The following is a 23341-nucleotide window of genomic DNA, read 5'->3' as shown; positions in this document are numbered from 1 at the left end:
GCGTGCACGCACATATACACTCACGCACGTAATAATACCAATTGATAATTATACCGTTTGTGTTATCATTTAATTTGATATATTGTAAACAATTGGAATATTTTAAATAAGTATGCATATATATATATATATATATATATATATATATATATATATATATGTGTGTGTGTATAATAGGGATGGAAATTTTAGCGACTATTCAAAAATACAAAAGTGATCCTATGTATATAAGTATCGTATATACAAAATATAGTACGTGCTACTAGAGTTTAGATTTTCATTTCATCAGTATTTATAATTTTTAGTACAAATTATAATAACGTTAGAGTATTATTATATTGTATCTTTTGTTATACCAAAAATATATATTTATTTTTAATAAAAAAAAAAAGACGGATGCTATTTATTCCCAATGGATTTTCATCTTTTATTTAATAAACCTTGTATAAGAAAGAGCCCATTTTTAATAAATTATGACTTGGTGATAAATCTGATTTTCGTAATTGAAAAATATAAGGCGGCAGCGTATTTGTACGTTTCGAATGATAGACACGGGAAATTTGAAATTCTTTAAAAAAACAGGAGATTTGTTAGAGTTTAAAGGTTAATTGAAATATCTATATTAATAGTTATATATAAACGATTATTGGTTTTAAATTACATTTTTAATATTTCATTGAAATCAGATTGAATTGCGATAAGATTGGAATGTATATTTTGATAACGAGCATAAAATGCCAATATAGATTTTCATAATTTATGCATAGCAGTATTATACAATTTCTAGATTCTTCCATTGTTCTCACTGAATTTCGTGTTACGCGCAGTAAATAAATCGTGTCCGTATTTCTCTCTATAAATCTTATAAAAAGCATCGTATAATTTTAAAATCATTTATTAAAAACTATTCATTGAATGTTGTTTCATCGATTCTATTGATAATTGTGTTTCAACAATCGGACATTATCGTTGTTTCTTCATTGGGAAAAGTGGGTATTTTGAAGTTTCTTGTGTTATTGTTTTGGGACGCCATTGCCAATGGTAATCAACTCGAACAGTCCATTCGGGACTTTACGACGCATCGGCCACTTCAACATCGACTTTTCCAAAGATGGCGTCACTTGTTGTCCAATTTTGCGATCAGCTGATCGCAGCTGATCTAATGCATATGTCAGAGGTGCGTTTTATCGTCTCGTGTGATATTTGGAGCAGATTTTTGGTATTTTAGAGGTGAATTATGGAGTGGATCTCGGGATTGGCGGGCAAGGCCGAGGAAGTATTGAATAATATCGATCGGGGCACCGCTGCTGTGCTCAAGAAAGAAGATGGCAAACGAGGAGTTCAGGCTTCGGATTTGTTGGAGGTTAGGTCGCTGCCACTTGACTCGAGTTTGACCGTTGAAGAATTTCTGAAAGATGAGACTAAGTGAGGATTTTCATAATGGCTCGTCTCTTTTATGTCTCAGGGATTTGCAAACAATCGTAGTAATATATCAATGTACTTGTTAGACATTGTATTTGTCACTCGTCTTCGTTAGATTCGTTATACCTTTTTGTATATTATATGCTCTATTCATTTAATCTTAATTAGATGTTTATTTATTTGTAATATTATAATATTAAAAATGTTTTAAATTCTTTATATCAATATGAGAGAAAGTTTTCCATAGTAAGTTCACATTATAACAATTATAACGCTAATGAAAACATTGATCTCATTGCTCACGTTCTGTACAGCTAATCGTGTAGTAAATTCTTGTACGAATTGAATCGATTGCACAAGCAAGAAATTCCTTCTTTGGTACATTGTTTGATTACCCGATTCATCAAATATACTATCCAAATGTTCAATCTCTTATTATTTAAGCTAATTATCTTTTATTAAGCTCTTTTATTAAGCTAATTAATTATATCTTAGATACTCCGATCCAAAGATGGATTTTCAGAAAATGTCTTCATTTCCAAACACAATAATGAATTCAACATCAATAACATCAGCGTTTGTGGATAAGCCCATGACTTTGCAATCGGAATCTATTGCCTGGCTAGATAGCGCATCTGAGAATTCTGTTAAAACTGAAAATCTGTCAGACTATAATACTCAATGTAACGATTCTCATCTCAACGAAGAAAATAACGCTTATAAAGTAATCGACGAGACTAAAAATGCTTCCGATGATCCCAATCAATTTATAGAGATAATAGGTAAATTTTGCAGTCAATGCCATCACCTATTGTTTAAGAATTTAATGTTTGTCACTATTACATAGATGAGTCCAGTATGAAAAATCTTTCACCCGCTAAAAATGATAATATAAAATCAATTGATAAAGATAAAGAATGGAGAATAGAATACTCAAAGAAAATTGAATCGCTCGAAGATCAAATAAGTCTCTTAACATCGGAAAGAACGCGTTTTATAAGAGAGATATCGGATCTTAGTTCAACATTAGAAAAAACTAGATTGGAGTTAAGTTCCATTGAATCGGAGCTTGATCAACACCGCGCTAGAGCATTAAAAACATTACAAGAAAGAGATAAGCTCATAGCTGAATTAAGAAATAATTCGGAAGCTGAATTAGAGGATTCGAGCGTTCTTGTCGAACTCAATCAATTAAGGTGATAATATATAATGTTTTTCCAAATTCTCACGATATTGTAAATTATTATTCTATGGATTATGTCAGGCTGACTGGAATGCTGACTATATTCATAGCTCGAAATTTTCCTAACCATCATTATTAATTACAATCAATATTAATTATAGACGACAATGTTAATTAATTTATTTATTCGTGCAATTTGCGCTTCAAGTATGCTTTTGAATTTCATATGTCAATATTTCCTAACAATTTCATTGACATTATTATCAATGTTACTTTCATGATTATTACCGTGAATATTTAATTTTGTCATCATTTTCAGACAAGAACGTGATACATTGAGGGACGAAAATTGTGAAATTCGAGAAAAACTTCGACTGTCCCGTCAAGAAGCAATCGATGCCGATCTTAATGCGGAAAAAGTAAGGCAAAGGGCATCGGAAGCCAGTACGCAAGCTCGAGAAGCAGTAGCTGCCGAAAGAAGAAGAAGATTAGATGTCGAAGAGGATATAAAGTTTCGTAACGAGGTAATGTAACGAGTTGTATTTGTCACTAATATTTCTACAATTATTGTTAGCAATAGTGTTAATAATTCATGATGGAATGATTATTCAGGAGGTAAAATCTCTGCGTGATGAGCTGGCTCATAGACATAACACATTTACAGCGAAATTGCAAAAGCAAGAGTCGGAAATTTCAAGATTAAGATCGCAGCTTTCAGTTGTCGCAACGCCAAATTCAGAAGTTGAAACGCGCTTATCTAGTTTAACGAGAACTTTAGTATTAAAGCAGCAGGAGCTCGAGCATTTAACTACAGAGAGAAATGCTTTAAGATTACAACTTGAGAAGTTAGAGGTACATTTTGTCTTCTACAATTGGCTTTTCATGTTCTTATCGATCGATTACAAAGAAGAATAATAATGAACTTTGTATTTTACAGCATGAATATCAAAATTGGAGAAAAAATTTACCTTTCAATAATATAAACGACACCGACGACGCCAAGGCTTTATTGCCAAGTTTTTTAATAGAAAGTCCATTTGACACTGGAGTTGCTCGGCGTGTTAAAAGAGCATATTCATCATTGGATGCTGTAGGAGTGAGAATTGGACTGTTTCTCCGACGGTATCCTTTAGCAAGAATTTTAGTTTTAATTTACATGGTTAGTACAGAATTTACATTATTTCAAATACTGTTCAATTAAAAATGTAATATTATTTATTATTTTTTAGGCCTTACTTCAATTTTGGGTTCTTATCGTTCTGTTTTCAGAGTCTCCCGAAGTACATTAAACTAAGTTTATGTTTATAAATTTCATCAATAATATTTTTTTTTTTATGTATATATGATATAAATATATAAATATAATATAACATTATATGTAATATATAAAGAATATTTTATATATTATATATAATATAACTAATAAATTGTACATACGAAGCTACTCGTTTTAGAAAACATTAATTAAGCAATTAGAATACGCATTGTTTTATTATGATTAAGATAAAAGATTCTCTGTAGATTATATACAAGCAAATAGTTTTGTAAATATAAAAAATCATGAAATTGAAACTACTTTTTATTTGCTAATGGTAAAATTAATTTGATGTTGTAATTTGAAAAATAACAAAAGTTTCTTGCTTACTTCAAACTACGATGCTTTGCAACTTATAATGGCACCGTTAGTTTACAAAAATATTTGTCACTGCAAGTTGATTTTAACTTTCAATATTACAAAGAAAGTTTGAAAAATCAAATCGGTTAGAAATCAGTTGGAACTACGAGTTTAATATGTATAATCAAATAATTCCAATTGTCTCTTCGTTTATCTCCATGAAAGATCATTTCTCACACCTTAATTTCCTCACTTATTTCTTAATTTTGCTTCTTTATTAACCGCCACCTATTCTATTATTTATATGCTGTTATATATAATTAATATTATCGCCATTACATAATCGAAGGACGTATTACATGTAACAATAAATATTATATATTATTCACCCAAGAATTTCACCCAAGAAAACAGACTTTATTTTTTTTTACCTTTTTTTCATAAATAATCGACTATTACAGGTGTTTAGAATTTTTAGAAAATTGAATTAATTCGACGGTAGGTTTAATTTTTGGCTAATTAGTTAAATAACTATGCTTTTGCAATCGAATGAGTAATTGATCATAATTGATTGTGTGTAAAAGGCGCATATGAATTGAATAAAAATTTATGTATATTATTGATTTAGTTTATGTGAAATGTTTCGTAGATATATTTGTTTTATGGTAAACAGGACATGGAGTTAAAAATTATGTAAATATTTGTTTTCAGTAAAAAAAAAAAAAAAAAAAAAAAGAAATGAAAAAGAAAAAAAAAAATAGTAACGAAGAAAATAAAATATGATTAAAGGTATTATATTGTTTTTATAAGTACAAAGTGGCTTTGCATCTATAAACATTCGGAAAATCGATATTGTACGCGTGTTAGTTCAATAATTATAAATTGATAACAATATATAACAAATATATAACAACAATATAAGCAAATATAAATAACAATAACTATGGACTAGTTTGTGGTCAAGAAAGTTCCTTCAATGTGTTTTAAAAGACAAAGAAAATATGATATTATTCAGCGAAAAAAAATAATCTCCCTTTATATAAAAAGAGTAAATGTCATATTGAACGAAAGCGACAATTAGCATGTTCTAAAACATTTTTTCATGATCGTACATATCATGTAGGATTAATTAACAATTCATAATTATTAAATGGGCACACAGGAGTTGAATTAACAGCTCGCCGAAATCGAAGAGAGAAGAGTTAAAAGTTTGGAGTGATTCCTTACTATAAAGAGCGGCTTACATTAATAAAAGAATTATTTTTTATTAATTTAATTCTTTCATAATGCTATACGCGACTGATTATTCTAATACGACGTTTTTTCATGTATTAAGTGATAAGTGATAAGTATTTAATTAACTTTGCGCACGCATTTGGCTAGCTGCGAGTTATATCCAATTACTTATCGCCAAACGTACGCATTTACTTGAGTATTTTGCGTTTTGCGCTAGAGGTAATTGTGAATTTTTTTTCCAAATAAATTTTTCATAATATAAGAGAAAAAAAATAAAATTAAAGTACAAGTAGAGAATAAGCAGTGCGTGAGTATAAAACGTAATTTTGATTAAGTAGAGCCGGGGGTGATATTGTAATTTGAATAATAATTTTAAGAGTCGCAGCAGCAGCTCTCTTTGCTACGACTCCTCGTGCAAATTTGTCAAAGCAATGTCCAGACGGTCAGTTGATTGATTAAATAAATGTGCTGCCATCTTATAGAGCTCCTTGAGCGTATTGAGGGCCACGATTACGCGTCGGTGTTATATATGTGTGCGGGCGCGCGCGCGCGCGCGCGATCATGTTAATCCGTCATGCTTGGTATGGCATTTCGTGAAATCTAGAGGTTATGTTTGTCCCTCCAACATAATTTTTTTGTTGTGATGCTTTCAAATTTTTATCTATCTACTACTAATCTGCTTCTGTGTGCGATAAAATATTAACCACTTGAGATTTTAATTAATATTTTAAAGTTAGCGATAATAATAACTTAAGTTTAAATTTTCGTTAATAATTATTTAACGTTAGTTGCAAATCCATACCTTAAGTTCAAAAAAGAAGTTTTCAAAGTCGGTAATAAGTTTTAATTTGTGGTTAATAAATAATTGATGCAAAGACATTTGTTAATTAATCGAAAATTCTTCCAGATTCTTTTAAATTCAAAGCAATCGACTTATCAGTAGAATAAAACAACTTTATTTAATTGCAAAGGATTGGATAATAATTTTTGTTTAATATTTGAGTCATGTTTAAAAGTGTCCGAAATTTTATATCTAATCATAGACGTAAATTTTTGTTTGGTGGAGTATTTTTTGGTACTTTAATTGTATTAGCTAGATATGCTCGAGGTAAACTCAGAGAATGGCAAGAAAAAGAACTTAATGATTTGTTAGAGAGAAATAGACGAAGACAACATTTTGAGAATACGGAGAGAACTTGTAATCAGACTGTGCTACTGCTATCTAATGAATTAAGGACTGCGATTACTAAATGCCTCGACTGTGAAAAAGTTGTTAATGATTTGCGTTCGGGTACCACGGATAAAATTTCATCATGGAACAGATTGAAAATTCTTGCTATATCAAGAACAGTAACGATAATATATTCTTATACTATGTTTGTTATTACTTTAAGAATACAATTCAACATTATTGCTGCAGCTATTTATAAGAATTCGATAGCCGCTAATTCACAAAATGTCGAAAACATAGACAATAAAGTTAAAGAGAGTTATCTGTCACTAACTAGATATTTAATTGAAACCGGAATACAAAAGCTTTCATCGTTAATTCAGCAGAAAGTCAAATGTGCCACGTCTTATTATTCTCTCGGATGTAAATTGGATGCTCAACACATTAATCAGATCTACTGGTCAATACTATCATTGGTATCGGCTGACGAGAGCGAGGATCCAGTGAAAAATTGGTCCTCTTATATAATTGATCCGGAATTCACCAAGAACAATCAGACGGATAAAACACTCGTTAAATTGCTCGATGATACTTTGGATTTATTAGAGAGTCAAGAGGTTCAAGAATTAATGAAAATAAACTTGAGATATGGATTTGCCACATTGTGCGATAGAATATCCGAGTATTTGGATGCGAACGAGGGGGAAGCTGTGAAAGATGATAAACTTGTAAATTTAAAATCAGTAACAATAACAGTGGCTAAAATAATACCGATATTAAATGGTCAGGTGCCAGAGAATCCTACATCCGGTGATTTGCCAACCTATTGGTTGCAGAGACTATTGCTAAGCGAAGAACTAGGAACTTTAGGGGCAAATATTTACGAAGCTATTGGCTATTAAATTTTGAACAATTTATTTTTATTAATTTGGTTATTTCTTATTATGTGAGCGAGGAAGTACTTTTACGAAGAAAGTGTTGATAATAATTTTTTTTGTTTGGTAAGGTTTATACACGTTTCATACAAGTATTGACAATGCTATTGCATTTTGTAAGTTGCTAAAATAATTTTTATACTGTAAGATCTGTATGATAAAATATACAATTTTTTTTTTTATTATGTAAACTTATTTTCCAGAATTCATTTATTTTATAATGATCGGCAAAGTTTCATAATTAATGGGTAATAAATTGACATTTAAACAGAGATGAGATAGATAGATGTTGGACGATAGTAGTGAAGCAAAAATTACTAAAAGATTTTATTCAACTTTTTTCTTTTTTTTTTTTTTTATAAATTTTTGTGCTGCGGCGAAGAGCGATTATCAGATTATCAATTATTTAAACTAATGAAAATTTATAGTAACCCTAAGTACGTGAAAATAATAAACAGTTAAATCACATGTTAATTTAGACGTTTAATTTATTTACAAGATATATTAATATAAAATATATATTATTAATATTATTTATAAGAAAATGAGTTGCTGATTATAATTACAATCTATGTATTCGTTTTTATGGAAATTAATATCTTTTTAACATGTACATCGCTCAAAGACAATGACTTTTAAAAAGATATAATTTCAATTCATTATCAACGATCCCACAAATTCAGTCAAAACGAAAGAACTTAGACACTGCATTATAATTAAAAAACCAAATAAAGAAAAAAAGAAAAAGAAAAAAAAAAAAAGAAAAAAAAAAGAAAATCCCCCGGCTTTTAGTGTCGAAATTCTCCCGTTAATTTCTTACGATAAACATTTTTTACATTATTTTGCCTCATGACAAATGAGTATTTTTAAGAATAAAATCAATCTCGCAATTCTTCATCTCATTTGCGTAATTGCAACAAAATATGAATATTGCACATCTTCGATTTATTTTGCGGCGCTCGCCGAAGTAAGCTTCATTTGAATTTAACGTGTCGGGCCAAGCAGCATTTATAATTCGGGACTTGGATTACTTCGACGGACGTAGCGATTGAAATAATCGGGACGCCAACATTTGCAGCTACCGGGCACGAGGAACCAGTCATAATACAATCGAACCTAAAATCAATAATTAATCTCATGAAACGGCGTGCATTTTTGTAATATTAATAACAATAACCACTACTATTATTATGCTTATGATGATTATTATGATATTATTATTTATAATTATTACCCCTATTATTACAATTGTTGTTGTTGCTGCTGCTGCTACTGTTATTATTATTGTTGTCGTCGTTGTTGTTGTTGTTATTATTATTGTGGTTGTTATTGTTATTATTGTTATTATTATTATTATTATTATTATTATTATTATTATAATAAGAAGCCGTTAGTATTATTTAAGTTTGTAATTGTATTGTTTTTGTTAATATTTAATATTATTATATAGCTATTTACGAATACTTTAAATAAATTTGTTCTTTTACTCATTATTCAAGCCTAATTTTCCATTTTCTATTAATTCAGACACATTATTGAATTTACAAAATTATGTAAATATTGACAAATACCTTTTTAATATTTAATCTTAAACATCATTTTGTCAATTATTCTTTTCATTCAAATAGCTAAGAAAGAGTTGATATAAATCTTTTATGATTTAATAGAACTTTATAAAACGAGTAATGGTAAGATGTAATTACAGGCTGCGAAAAAATTATTTTCCGTAAGCTAAAATTAATGTCGCCCAATAGCGCGGCTTAAAAGTTCCGTAATATTGAGTTTTTTCTTGTAAAATTTACATCAATCTCCATTACTTGAAGTGCCACGATAAAGACAGACTGTTAAAAATATTGGCTAAGTTCATTGATATCGAATTTCATAAGATATAGATAGAGCTTTTCTATTGAATAGATAAGTAATGTTAGTATGAATTTGCAGATTATTTAGAAAAAATCGCTATTATAGTATAATAATTGTTATTAATGAGTTTCTGATGTATATTGCACTCTACTACATGCATTTAATTTCAAAATTTTTAAAAATAAACATTGTATTTCTGATAAGAACCAATATTAGAGCAAAATATTATCAATTGTTTTGGTATACTTTAGATTTGCAGAAGTTTAGCGAATAAATATAAGAAAAATGTTTATACGAGCTTTACCAATGAGCCGCGAAATGTAGTTTACGCATATTATCTATATTAGTGATTATTATCAGTCTTACGTTTTACTTATTAACATTATAGATTGTTTTAAGATCACTTTGCGTTCGTTAAAAAGCGTATAAACGCATAAGGACAAAAAACAAAATGTACCACAGTTGACCGTTCACAATTGCCAGTAATTCGTCATTTATTCTGTGTGCAATTATTGTAATACGTATTTAACATAATTATTATAAATGATATATAAGTTTATTATCGCATTGCACGTGCTTGATAATTGTCATCGGAGCTTTTTACCAATTTTTACCAAAGCATATTTGTATTAAAGATTTAAGTAAATATATATTTAATTGGCTAGACTAACGTAGGCTGTGGAATTTTTGGAGCCCTTGACCTTATCACGTTGCAAGCCAATGAAACATTTACGCTACGGAAGCTTACGAGCTTACTTCGTTTGAAAGCTCATCCCTATATACGTAAATAGCTAGCGAGAAATTGATAAAAGAGAGATAGCGAGCCGGTGGTGGTGGTGGTAGGGTGTGAGCAAGCGGGTATGCGGGAAGTTTTAAAGTGCAATAACCTGGAAGCAGCCCATGTCGTCGACGCCGTCGCAGTGGTGGGACGGGGCACCGGGTAAGGGTGCGGTGCCTCCGTTGCTTCTGCCTTCGATCTCGCCCGCGCGTTTCTGGAGGTACTGCTGGTAGTTTTGGAAGTCGTGTACGGGCGGGGGTGAGCCGACAACGGGCTCGCGTGGACCCGGTAGTCGGCCGTTTTGGCTCTCCTCGAGGAAGGTGTCCGGATAGAAGATCTCCGCCACGAGGAGGCTCGTCCAGCGCGGTGAAGAGAGACAGCCGCCGTCCAGGTAGTGGCATCTCGATTGCCTGGGGCAGAAATATCGTGTCGAGGGTCCGATGTTTACGCGTGGTAAGGTGGAATTCGAGACAATGCCATTATATTACAATCTTTTCTTAATTTGGGATTGAGCTCTATCGTTCAAAGTGACGACCATCGTATCACCACTCGATTGATGATGTTTAAGAGAAGATAAACGGAAAGATTGAAGATATTTGAAGAGTATTTGAAATTTGAAGCTGCGAAGGAACGAAATTAGCCGCATTAATTTTACAATTAACGGGGGGCATTTTATAATTGAGTTACGGTAATATTTGGCAGTGACTTTGTCGTACCTAATAGTATAAAGGGCCAAATAACCTATATAAATAACCTATATATACCTAGTATAAAGAAAAATATCCGTTTTTTATTATTTGCGCGCGCGAGGCTAGTCGATTTGTAAAAAACAAAATAAATAAATGGATATATCCTTAGCTTTATGGAGAGTAGTTTTTTTTTTTTTGGGGGGGTTTTTTTTTTTTTTTTTTTTTTTTTTTTTTAAGTTCTTACAAATATTTTTACCTTCTAAAGTTAAATGATAAATAATAAAAAAGTTTAAAATATTGTGTAACGTAATAACTTGGCTTAATAATTGTATTTTTACAGACACACGCGACCATAAACGTCGCGAATTTTATTTGTAGTTGCGGCGATGGACATATACGGTAAATCCAATATTATTCATTAAGCTGTGTAGTTGCTTAAGGGCCAAGTGCAAGGAGGACGAGGAGGAGGGGGGGGGGATTTCGACCTAGGAGACTCACATGCAGCGTGTGACTTCGATCGTCTGGGTGAAGTAGCCCTCGTAGGGTATCTGCACGACGTATCGCCAGACGCCCTGGTAATTCTTGGCGAATACGGGGGTCGCGTATTCGACTTTAGCTGGACAGGGTGTCGGTGGACCAGTGTACTCCGTCTTCTCCTGGGTAGGCGTCCGTTGCCGGTACTCTGGATTGGCCGTGGGCGGGTCATCCCGACGCTCTGCCGCCGACGTCGTTAGTGGCTCACCTTGGATCGCCTTGTACAACATGCACATCCTACAGTCAAAAGTTAGCGTCTTGGTAAAATTTAATGCTTTTTTTTTTGTTTTTTTTTTTGCTTTTTTTTGTTTTTGTTTTTTGTTTGTTTTGTTTTTAACAATATATGGCAATATATTGTCTCTTAAGTAATGTATGTGTAGATAATGAAATGGTTAATGCGCATTTTCAAGGAGAAGCATTTAGCTAAGTTAACTAACGGAATTTGAAATTGAGTATTGATCGAGACGTTCATTTTGTCAATTACAAATATTATAATTTCTATTCTACAAATAACATCTAACCGTAATTCTATTTCTCTCGAGCATAACTTGGTACCGTAACAATTTAATTCCTCTTTGGTTTATCCGAGCATCTTGTACTTTATGGCCCTTATTTCGTAATATAGCAACATAAAAAAAAAAAAAAAAATAATAAAATAAAACAAAATAAAACGTCGCTGTAGCATATATTCTCCTTTCGTATTCTTTCCTATCTCATTCCATCATCTACTACGTATTGGTTGTAAAGACTCTTCTAATCAATATCTTTCTTATTTATTTATTATTTTTTTGTTTTTTTTTTTTCATTATCACAGGATTTTTACAATTACGGTAGAAATTCGTAAAAATGATTGTAAATTTCAAAAATTATAATAGGAATTCAAAATAAAATCTATACTTACACGCCACCTCCATTCTCGCAAAATTTTCTGCCACTGCGACTCGTGTCGTTACTCTCTTGCGCCCCTCTTTTATTCCGGAAGCTACGCTTCTGGTCGGTGTCAACCCTAAAATTTGCCATTCACGCAATAAGTTGCTTCAATTAAAAGAGGTTCAAGCCGGTTGTTCCGACAAATGGATATAAACTTACGAATTTTGGGAAAACGGCTGCACCTTGGCCACTTTGGGCAGAGAGTCGTCGGCTTTAAGTATCGGCAGGGCTTTACTCAAAAATTTGAGAGTGTGATTTCTGATAAGCTCGCTAAAATCAAAGGGACACGATCGTCGTTCGTTAACATTTCATTATCCTCGTTGGCTCGCATGCCCCGAGTAAATTATTTACTGACTCGCACTTACAATGGATACGAGGATCCGCCAAAGCTCTGTTTCATTGGGTTTTTCGGTATGAATCCTTTGTTCAAGTCCCCGCAGATATTATGTATCGAAACAAATCCCTTTCCCTGCTTTCCCGTATCTGTATTCAAAGCACATAGTGAAAATGCTTGAATGAACGACTCGATGAATGAATCGAGTTGAAAATTTGATCAATTTTTTTTGGGTTTTTTCTTTCTTTTTCTTTTCTTTTTTTTTTTTTTCTTTGGGACCCACGCCGAGTCGCATCCGTTACGCGATAATTCAAGCGATTGATTATTCGATCAACGCTATTACATTAAGGAATAAATCGGGAAAAGTGGGAAGATAATCTATTGGTAATATTATTACCGTGGCATTCCTTGTCGCTGTCGAGATACGGCGGAGGTCTTACTTTGGGCGGCTCGGCATTGGGCGATTCAACGAACGCATAATATCCTTCTGGTGGCTCGTCCGTCAATGTGTTTTTGTCGATTGCGCTGCCCTTATCCTTATTTTTCACCTCTTCCGCATAACAAGAGATGCAAAGTAAAATCATCTGTAAAAGATAAAATTCTCTTACAGGCAAAGGAAATGGATGGGCATTAATTTCACGAACGGTGTAATTCGTTTTGTTCTTCTTCTTCCTTTTCTTTTTTGTTTTTGTTCTTGTTTTGTCGTTTTAATCATTAAGCGATCAGCCCTTAAATATAGCACAAGATTTTGCAATATCAATGTCTCGCTCTCGTTCACGAAATCACGATCGATTGCGCGCGGGAGGGCGATACTTTCGAAATTCGTTGCTGATGAACGCATCGCCCGGATTCGAGATATTCCTGTAAGAAACAGGGTTAACTTTTTTTTTTCTCATCCTTCTTTTTTCATTGAATATTTTCATTCTCATAAAGCGTCGGCACGATCAAGCTACGGAGATCTGAGCCACGGAGACTTAAGCCACGGATTCGGCGAGTATGGCCAAGGCTTTAGGAGCTTGACCGACGCGCGCAAACAGGCATTTTTTTTCCATTTACAGCGTGCGTCCTTATCTCGGTGGCTTACATTCTCTCCGATGGTCAATGGAACATTGGCGGCGAGAACAACACGGACGCGTTATCGTAAGCGCGAAAAATATATCCACGCGAAAGTCGATCCCCGTTAGTGGCTACGAGGCCACTTCCATTGGTATACGTTTGGTCTTAACGGTACTTGGCTCCACAGTGCCGTGAGGTAGAGAGACAGAGAGAGAGAGAGAGAGAGAGAGAGAGAGAGAGAGAGAGAGATAAAAGTACACCAAGGTGCCGATACGAGACGCGTCTTTTTCAATGGTAACCACGGGATTGCGATGTGGTTGGCGGCTGGCATTGTTGCCCGTTCTTTCCTCGATTTTTTCCTTTTTGCGTACAACGAGTTGTACGTTTTTCGGTGCCTGTGACACATTCATATATGTGCCAGGGCCTTTTCCTCATTAAAGGAAATTGTTAACGGTTCATTTTGTACTTGTGAGCGTATTTGTGAGATGCTACTTTTACCGAGGAGGCGGAGGATTTATGAAAGAATAAAAGTCGCTCGATCGCAGTTTCTGGTGAAATAGTAATAAAATTTTATAACGGAACAGTTAGTCGCGAATGAAATTGCCGTTGAATATATTAGTTAACGCTCAAACGTTTGAAGCTATCGAGTTCTATTAGAATTCTATACATTTATAACGTGACTTTAGCGAGTGGCCAATTATTTTTACTTTCGTCAACTGAATTTCATTAATTTTATTAACTATTAGGTAATCGCGTAATACTTTAAGCTCCATCAAGGTTCATTTGGGAAACATCGTAATTTTTTTTAAAAAATTGTTACATTAGCGCCAAGCTATTATTTATATATAAATTATATATAAGTTATTAATCCAAGGTCTTTGTAATTTTTTGTTATGATTATTATTATGATTATTATTATTATTATTTTAAATAAATTGAAAATACCGTCATGTAAATGAAAGTATAGTATTATGAATTTCTTTTCCGGATTTGCTGGATAATACAACGTGATAATAGATGATAATGCAGGTAAACTTTCCTTGATTTCCATAATGTTTTACATAATAATAGTTGCAGAGATAATCAACTTTTTGCATCTCGCGAAGAAAGTATTTTTAGAAAGGTTATGAATACATTTTGCCTAAATTATTGATTGTTTCTCGAAAGTTTTAACACACAGGATTTACATAGGTTTACGTAAAGAATTAAAGTCGATTTATACTCTCGTCAGTCAATTTATAAGATAAGGATATTATTGTTTCTCCATTTTTGCTTTCTACAAAAGTCCGTAAAAAGTGTAACATAATATCGATAGCTTTTGAAAGTATTTTAAAATCCCGCATTGCTAAATGATTCCTTGGAACACGGGACAGGCAATGGCTTATCGTTTTTTCCTACATCGACCCTTTTCTCTAAATTAATCCAACTCCCAAGTCCGAATTAACCCAAGACTAGTGTCCTACAATTTCAAACGTAGAGGCTTGTTACGTGCTTGTTGGGCAAAAATAATTTTCACCAGGGTGGAGTAGGGGGTGAGTTAAGCTACTCCTCCAATTGTGCAACGAGCGATGCATCATTGGATATTTTATAGAACGTTAGAATAGTTAAAAGTAACAAAGTTGGCCAAGCGATTATTAAAAGTTCTTGATCGAAAGTCGTGCGCGCATCGATTTAATGATTTAACGACAGGTGGATGACCGCTATCAGGTCGATATACAGTTAACTCAAAAAACAAAACAAAAAAAAAAAACAAAAAACAAAAAAAAACAAACAATACGAGAGGCCCGAAAAGTCGTCCGAGATAGATTTTAAGATGCAGCGGTAAGGAGCGGCGTGGCTGCTCATTGCCAAGCATCGATAAGCCACACCATGTCTCTGCAATTATAGCATTGTCTTTCCCATAGAGGAGCGCGGGGTTCGACGCCCGAGGAACTGCTCTCCTAAAAATAAAGCGACTTTAAGAGGAGGCGCGTGCTTAACCTACTTGTCTACATGTAGCCATAATTCTAGCATTGGGAAAGCTGGTTAAATCGTTTGGTTGCGTGCACGTTACAGTTATGTCGAGACGATGACCCGTGGAAAAACCGGTTTCCCGAGAAGCGCCCCGATCGAGTTTGGTGTTTGTAAAAACAAAATAAAAAAAAAAATATAAAAACAAACAAAAAATAAATACACGAAAAAATGTTGGTAATGTCGGATCCCGTATCCCGGCTCTTAGGTCTCATTTTATTCACTAGCCTCTTAGGCTCTCTCGAGGCTCGCAATTTTGCATTTGCGTAAAATTGTTAGTTTGCCATGTATTTCGTGCTTTGCTAAGCGTTGCGCGTGCAACGATCGTAAACGGATTGTTCAAGGTTTTTCGTTTAACTAATATTTGGGAGGAACGGTTTAGGTAAATGTTGTCTTGTACCTTTATCGAAGGAAATCGTACCGAGTTATTGGCAAAAAGCTCGTATGTACGAAAATTACAGTTAAAAATTCATAAATTTCATTACGCATCCTTATAATCACGCTCGCACCTTTAATTGGAAGTTTTATCAAGTATTATACAACACCCCGAAATAGACTATTATTAGTATGAATCTTTTTTTTATATATTTAGTGTTTAAATTAATAAGAGTTGTATTCTCGAATGGGAATATAAAATGTTTATTTTATTGGGTAACCAAAGACTACGATATATTGCAAACTTATATAAACATTAACCGAGGCTTTTACATTTACTTTAAATAATAACGGACGATTTGAAGAAAAACTTTCACCGTAGAAGTAGAAAGCATTCTCTCCTATGATATTGTTACTTTAATTTTATATCGCCGTGCGATTTAAAAAAAAATTATAATAAATTATGATGAAATCGAAACATAAAACATATAAATCAGTACGACTGATGAACAAATGTAAAAATAAAAGAAAAACAAACAATCCGAGATCTTTGAAGGATTTTAATGGGAATTTTGCATTTATATTTCTAAAAAGCATAAATATAAATGGTATGCGATCGTTTTCATCACCTTCAGTCTCGAATTATTTCAAAGAAGCTCTCAGTTGAGAAGTAAGTACGTTTGAAACTATCGACAAACTATCGCACACTTTCATTTCGAATCACGATATCACTGCCAAAGTAAAAAGTAAATAATGTCCTGCAAAAATAAAAAAAAAAAAAAAAATGAGAACGAAAATGAAAAAGAACAAAAAAAAAAAAGATTGAAAAACACAGATGTAAATAACGATATTAACGAATTGGTAGAAATTGGCGCTACTGCCGTGTTTCAAAATCTCTGACAAACTATGTAGAACGAACATCCCCCCCTCCCCCCCATCAATCCCTTCGATCCCTTCGAGGATATGGCGGCAAACAACGTTGGCCGAAATCTCAAATTTACAGCTACTCGAGCGAGTCGAGCCTCCGACAAAAACCAGCGCCTCGCGATTAACGGAGCGCACACCCGCCGATTTGATCCTGCCAGATCCAGCAGACTATCTCCGACGAGGATAAAGATGGTGAAAACAACAACTACAACAACGACAACAACGACAACAACGACAACAACGACAACAACAAAAAGGTAAATAAAGCCGGCTCTTACGACGAAGGTGCGGAACTCCATGTCGATCGCGGGCTGACTCCAGCGGCTCCAGCGGTCAGAAGGCTTTCCTCTCTTCCTCGTTCTCCAGCTCAGTATCCACATGAAGTGCTCGCGGTCGGATGTGGACTGAGGTGTTCACGGGAGCGTCCGCGGCTCCTCTTCCCTCGAGCACGGGATCGACCCCCAGGCAGTCGACTAACGGCCAACATTCTTTGTCGTGCGCCGCTGACGCTCGTGACCTTGACCAACTCGAGCTGCGGCAGGGGAAGATGGCGATATGGGAAAAGGAGGAGGAGGAGGAAATCCGAGGAGGGAGAGGGTACTGTTGCAGCGGGAGTTCAATGCCGCCGAGTGATGCAGGAGACTTGTGCATTACGGTTAGCGTTCTTAGCTTTTAGTTCCCTTGGGGGTTGGACTGCACGTTTTCAAGATCTCACGCTAGCAAAACTCCGTCACTAGATTGAAATGATCCGCATTTTAATCTAATCGACTAGATTATACATAATATCGTATAACAAGAGTATGATTTTACCGTTTGAACGTAATTGCCACGCAGCCTCCGGCAAATTAGTAGATTATAAAAATTCAGCATAATTTTTAAAGTTAGTTTAAAAGTTTTAATTTTCAACTTAATTGATACTTTTACGCTTATTTTACATGGAGCACGAGAGATTTGTATATTGAGAATTTATTGAGAGTTTGTATTTAGTATTTCGTTATTCAGTGGTAAAGCAATGCGAGTCTAAATCGTTTCCGAATAATACAAATGTAACGCAGCTATGGATAAAATACTGGAAGAATTTCATTTGACGAATTAAGTGTTTGAAATTGTTGTAAATTTCGTTGCTATAAGTAATCAAAATATATAAAGACTCATTTGATAAATGTGTTGGTTAAAATTTCAAACACTGGCAAAATGACCAACAAATGGCAGCACAATATTCGGTAAAAAATTTAAAAATTATTTTACGCAAATTTGTCGATTTAGCGAAAATTAGAGGGGAATTTTATTTAAATACGACACAGCTTAGGAGTAGTAAGTGTACTTTGCCAAGTACATACATTCAATCATTGGCGTTTATAGCTGCTACTTTCCTGGTCTCTCTAACTGTATAGTCTAGAATATAACAGTACATCAACACAATACCGAATACATTAAGTCTGCCGGTTGCGTCATGTGCTCAAAAGTATTTTATCTTCGGCTTTTTTCTCTCTTTCTTAAAAATCCTACACTACCGCGACTACGTACTTTGGAATATTGAAAGCAAAGCATTTATAAATAAATAGTGAGCATTGCCTGCGTATTATTAATTCATAAGATGATAATTGCTGAATTTATTATTTAAAATTTCCTACTAAAATGATTGTAAGAGCATTTTCTAATTATGGCATCAACTTAATGCTAATTTCAAGATTATAATTAACGTAGAACTATTTATGTGATTTTTTTTTTTTTTTTTTTTTTTTTTTTTTTTTTTATAAACTACGTTAATAGACACGAATAGTTTAACATTAATAATAACAACAACAACAACAACAACAATAATAATAATGAAATCTAGAACCCAGAGATAATGAAAAACTGCAATAACATCGATTCGATTCGATTAAATATATAAAATAAAAATGGAACTATTAATTAAGATTTCAAGCGCGTTGAACACACAATGCTTGCATATCAATTTTTTTTTTACCTCGCATTATCTTTACGGAATTTGTACCTATTGATTAACCCATTGACCGAATAATTAAAGACAATTTCAATGTTATCTTTTTTTAAAGTATAATTTAACGTATTGTACGATGCATTGTAAGGCAAATTTTTATATAATAAATTACAAATAAACAAAATTAATTTATAATATAATAATATATGATGAGCAAGTACCAATCTACGTGATACTTGAAAAATCATTGTAAATCATTGTAAGAAAACATAATTGTTACATTATCATTTTGGAATGCCAATTGGACTAATGTAACTGGTCTATTAAATTTCTATTAAATGAGAGAAACGCGCTTTATATTGGCAATGAATAAGTATGCATTAATGTTGCATTGGGAGAATTTTATTATGATAATATTCGTTAGAGAACAGTGAGCTTTTGCTTAGGGAGCTCGCAGAAACCATAATTGTACTTTGCCGCATTTGTAATCGTCCATTGCAATGGAATTGCACTTTACAGGAAGGCTGAAATGCATTTCTAGTGCACAAACATTTTGCTGTTCTAAATTGTTTAGAGAATCTTGAAGGTGACCTCGCTATGAATTCTAGATAGTCATTGGCATAGGTACGAGTCATACTTTAATTCAAATTCATTTATAATTTAAGTAACGGCTCTCTTTAGCCAATAGTAATCAAATCCAGGTCATTCAAGGATACGTTTTTTTATACATTTACGTTTTAAGGTCAAATATATAAGTTTTACAAATAATTCTTATTCCCTGTTAACTTAATTCTATAGTTTAACGACTAAAAAACTAAAAACAAAAAACAAAAAGATAAATAAAAACGAGCAATACCGTTTAATCAACACGATCTAATATTTTTTATTTCTTTCATTATGGTTTTTCTTTCTTGCAAATTCAATTTGATTTTTACTGGGCTTTATGCACAAAATATAGAACACGATTGCAACTCTGAAAATTATCCATAAACAAGTTTATCAAAATAGCAAGCTTATCAATTAATTTATTTAATTTTTTCCGCAAAAGCGTTTCTTAATTGTGCGGGACTGAGGTATAGGCGACAGAAATAAACGAGATGGAATATCAAGTTAAAAAAAATTTATTACGCAAAACTGTATGTTCTACAATATAAAATTAAAAAAAACAAAAACAAAAAAAAAAAAAAAAAAAAAAAAAAAAAAAAACAAAAAAAAACAACAAAAAAAGTCGACAGAATAAAAAAGTAATTGGAAGAAAATGAAGAAGAATAGAAATAAAGGAGGACGAAGAAGAAGAAGAAGAAGAAGGTGAAGTAGTTGCTGTAGTAATAGTAGTAGTAGCAGTAGTAGTAGTAATAATAGTAATAGTAGTGGAAGTAGTAGTGTAATTAGTAGTAGTGGTAGTAATAGTAATAATAGTAGTAATAGTGGTAGAGGTAGAAGAAAAAGTAGTAGAAGTAGTAGTAGCGGTAGTAGCGGTTGTTGTTATAGTTGTTGAATTAGAAAGAGAAAGAGGTGAGTGAGTGGGAGAAGGAGGAGAAAGGGAAAACGATATCAGCCTCTTGGTTATGTTGAAACGTCGTTCATTTGGTCGTTGATCATATCGTTTAGTACGGCATGTCGGCCCACTACTCTGGAGGGGGGGGGGCACTTAGTAGACGACGGTTGGGTCGTGCTCGAGCTTGTGGTAAATGAAAATGTCTTGTAAGGAGAAGTTGGGCCCGTGGAAGTCAATGTCACTTATGGGCCTGTCGAGGGGATAGCCGAAGGGCCGTGTGTCGATGATGGAGTCCCCGAAGACTCTCAACTTGTAGGTTTTGAGTTCCGACACCGGCGAGACGAACACGAATAGCTTGAACGCGAGGCCCTCGGGTTTGCCCCTGGGGAGGATGAGACGCTCAGGGAAGGCGAGGATCCGACTCTGGAGCTTGAGCTGCTCGGCCCCGTTTAATGCCTTGAGGACCCTCTTGTAGAAGATCTCGCTCGGCTCCGGGTCGTGGCCCACGATCTTAAAGTCGTGACAGTTGCGCACTATCGCGTTCGCCCCGGGGCTCACTACAAGAAAAAAAAAGGGGGGAGGAAAATCAAGTTCCCTTTAATTAAAGCATTTCTTCGATGCTTGCACGCAAGTTACATTAAGCCGTAATAATACAATACAATTAATCGAATAATTTCATATAAATGCCTAAACTCTTATAGAGAAAGATATTTCGAGACCTATTTAATTTTGGTGGCAAAGTAATGGTAAGATAGTGAGATTCCATGGCCATGTGTCAAATGTCAGCAGGCAAAGCAAAAGTAAAAGTCATTAACGCGCATTTTTCACGCAATCAATTAATCAATGTCCTTGGATGTGGCGACATAAGGATCGGGCCGCCTTTTGTTATTATTAGATGGCTATGTGATTAAAAGCGGGAGCTTACGGTCGTAAACGAAGTTGTCGAGCTCGAGAAATTCATTGTGATGCTCCGTAAAGTCGATCTCCTTCATGTGGACATTATATTTGGGCCCGAGGAAAATCCTGATCGCAGCCTTGGTCATCTTCTCGGCGTTGATGTTGATGTAGACGTTGAAGGGCTTATGATTGAGGCGGTGCTGACGCACCTGAATCAGGTAGGACTCGGCCTCTTGTTCGTTAGAGACGGCCAGGCCGTTGCTTATCGTCGCGTCGAAATGGTCGAAGTAGGTTATGAGCTTGTCGGTTGAGACAGATTTTATTTGCAGATCCGGGAACTGAATCTCTTCGGGCTTGTAGGGCTTCTGGTTGAACTTGTACCTACGGCAAAGGCAACGTTTGTCCCTTAGCGAGCCGATATATACAATGCCTTGGTCGCGCTGCACCGCGAGCAAGCTCGATTAAAGCTTTCGGAGTGTCGAGTTGTAAATACGGTCCCGAATGTAACCCATCGACCATTTCACGTTTTATTAGAGCATCGCAGGTGGATCGAATGAATTCAAATACGAAGCGATAAAGTAAATATAGAACGAAGACGTAATCTCGGTGAGAAATTGCGTCGCTCGAGCGTAAGATTCGATCGACGAGTCGTGGCAATTAAGTCGTACGTGCGGAGCTTGCGAGAGCTTGCTTAAAGCCGAGCCGACGAAGAGTCGGACGATCGAAAAAGCGTACTATTTTAAAACAATGGCGGTTGACTGACTTGGAGTAGTAGTGGAAGATTCTCTTGTAGAGTCGCCAAAAGGCAGGATCGCGCAAGCTGGTTGTGTACTGCTGAAGGGCACTGGGCTGGAGCTTCTCCGAGGTGAGGGGTACGCCGCTAAAGCCGAGGATATCGCGACCGAGCGAGTCGATGCTGCCGTAGTATTGTGGATTGTAGGAGTCGGCGTTGCCCTCGATTATGTTACCTAGAATGTCGAGACCGTCGGGGGTGTAGATCTTGGAGGTCTTGGCCTCCTTCGTTAGGACGATGCCCGAGTCCACGGCCTGGCTGATTCTGCTCTCGTATTCCTTGCTTTCCTGCCCCAAAATAGCGAAAGCCAAAACATTTTAGTTTTCTATATCGTACTGGTTTGGGGATGGGTAGGCGGGGATGGGTAGAGGCAGAGAGTGGCGCGGCCGATCGCGATATCCATTAATCGAAACTTGAATGACATTAAGTAGTGGCATTGTGTATTTCATGATTACTTTGGTGTGCGGATAGTTACGTAGGTAAGTTACGTAAGGTAAAAGGACGTAAGGTCGACATCAGACTCGTGGGTCTATTATTAATTCTCGAATGAAAAACAATGATTTTTCATCACGATTCAAAGCACTTTTTGAAATTTTTGTTACGATTTTCCAAGCTTCAATACCTTCTCACTCCAACGATAATGAAAAATTATCTATCAGCATACGGTTTCTTCCCCATCCCCTCCCCGCCCCATCCCTCTTCCCCTATCCACGATTTAACGTTAATGATCTGCCGTTAATATAACGGAGCAACGATGGGATACGACAAGCCAAGAAGACTCACGTGAATTTGATGGTACTTGGTTTTCGGGAAGTAGCTGTTGGACGGCCTGGATGGGAATGGCAGGCCGTTCGGGTAGGACAAAGTTGGCCAAAATCCTGGATAAAATGGCCTGCTGTAGTCGTAATCTTCGATCTTTCCCAGATCATTGGATAGACGCTCGAGGTAATATCGATTGTATAGCAGCTTGTGTATGTAAAGGTAAGCCTCGCCACGGGAGTTCTTGGGTAAGTTGATTTCGTCGCCACTTAGGAAGGATGGATATTGTGTTCGAAGGAAGAAGTAGAAGTTGTTGAGGCCAATGTCCTCCGTGAAGTAGTTGAGGCGCTGATCGTAGTTATACTCGTCCGTCAGGTAGAAGTTCGAGTAA

At 34.8% G+C, this 23341-nt stretch overlaps 4 protein-coding genes across 5 annotated transcripts in view; 2 read left to right on the top strand and 2 right to left on the bottom strand.

Annotated features, from left to right (window-relative positions):
• Positions 1–996: 996 nt before the first annotated feature.
• Positions 997–3906, top strand: Golgin84 (golgin A5). The gene is made up of 7 exons (XM_011508008.1): positions 997–1425; positions 1918–2204; positions 2270–2618; positions 2925–3129; positions 3218–3457; positions 3543–3764; positions 3835–3906. The coding sequence occupies exons 1-7, from the start codon at positions 1238–1240 to the stop codon at positions 3892–3894; spliced, it is 1551 nt and encodes a 516-aa protein (XP_011506310.1). The 5' UTR covers positions 997–1237; the 3' UTR covers positions 3895–3906.
• A 2400-nt stretch (positions 3907–6306) lies between these two features.
• Pex3 (peroxisomal biogenesis factor 3) lies at positions 6307–7545 on the top strand. The gene has a single exon (XM_011508007.1). It carries the CDS (start codon positions 6462–6464, stop codon positions 7527–7529), a length of 1068 nt encoding a protein of 355 aa, XP_011506309.1. The 5' UTR covers positions 6307–6461; the 3' UTR covers positions 7530–7545.
• Positions 7546–8306: 761 nt separating this feature from the next.
• On the bottom strand, positions 8307–17508 carry spz6 (Spaetzle domain-containing protein 6). The gene is made up of 8 exons (XM_011508006.1): positions 17337–17508; positions 13088–13274; positions 12722–12839; positions 12516–12626; positions 12328–12432; positions 11391–11663; positions 10313–10613; positions 8307–8678 (listed from the first exon to the last, which is right to left on the bottom strand). Exons 1-8 carry the CDS (start codon positions 17436–17438, stop codon positions 8571–8573), a joined length of 1305 nt encoding a protein of 434 aa, XP_011506308.1. The 5' UTR covers positions 17439–17508; the 3' UTR covers positions 8307–8570.
• Positions 17509–20614: 3106 nt separating this feature from the next.
• The window catches only part of LOC105368867 (arylphorin subunit alpha-like), a 5664-nt gene continuing 2937 nt past the window's right edge, over positions 20615–23341 (bottom strand). For both annotated transcript variants that reach the window (XM_011508004.1, XM_011508005.1), the window contains exons 4-7: positions 22975–23341; positions 22162–22478; positions 21427–21779; positions 20615–21058 (exon numbers count right to left, since the gene is read on the bottom strand). The exon at positions 22975–23341 is cut by the window's right edge and continues 46 nt beyond it. In XM_011508004.1, coding sequence (XP_011506306.1) covers positions 20655–21058; positions 21427–21779; positions 22162–22478; positions 22975–23341 — 1441 coding nt within the window. In that variant the 3' untranslated portion in view covers positions 20615–20654. The remainder of the gene's footprint in view (positions 21059–21426; positions 21780–22161; positions 22479–22974) is intronic.

This window comes from Ceratosolen solmsi, unplaced genomic scaffold (genome assembly GCF_000503995.2).
Source record: "Ceratosolen solmsi marchali unplaced genomic scaffold, CerSol_1.0 scaffold1, whole genome shotgun sequence".
NCBI lineage: Eukaryota > Metazoa > Arthropoda > Insecta > Hymenoptera > Agaonidae > Ceratosolen > Ceratosolen solmsi.
This window is presented reverse-complemented; position numbering and strand designations above follow the sequence as displayed.

Bases quoted from the DNA above. Each gene is read 5' to 3' on its own strand.
- Golgin84 (XM_011508008.1), top strand. From the start codon at position 1,238: ATGGAGTGGATCTCGGGATTGGCGGGCAAGGCCGAGGAAGTATTGAAT. The intron at 1,426-1,917 runs GTGAGGATTTTC...ATTATATCTTAG, and splicing joins TTTCTGAAAGATGAGACTAA to ATACTCCGATCCAAAGATGG. The intron at 2,205-2,269 runs GTAAATTTTGCA...ACTATTACATAG, and splicing joins TCAATTTATAGAGATAATAG to ATGAGTCCAGTATGAAAAAT.
- Pex3 (XM_011508007.1), top strand. From the start codon at position 6,462: ATGTTTAAAAGTGTCCGAAATTTTATATCTAATCATAGACGTAAATTT.
- spz6 (XM_011508006.1), bottom strand. From the start codon at position 17,438: ATGTGGATACTGAGCTGGAGAACGAGGAAGAGAGGAAAGCCTTCTGAC. The intron at 13,275-17,336 runs GTAAGAGCCGGC...TATCTTTTACAG, and splicing joins TGGAGTTCCGCACCTTCGTC to ATGATTTTACTTTGCATCTC. The intron at 8,679-10,312 runs GTTATTGCACTT...TATTGATTTTAG, and splicing joins ACGACATGGGCTGCTTCCAG to GTTCGATTGTATTATGACTG.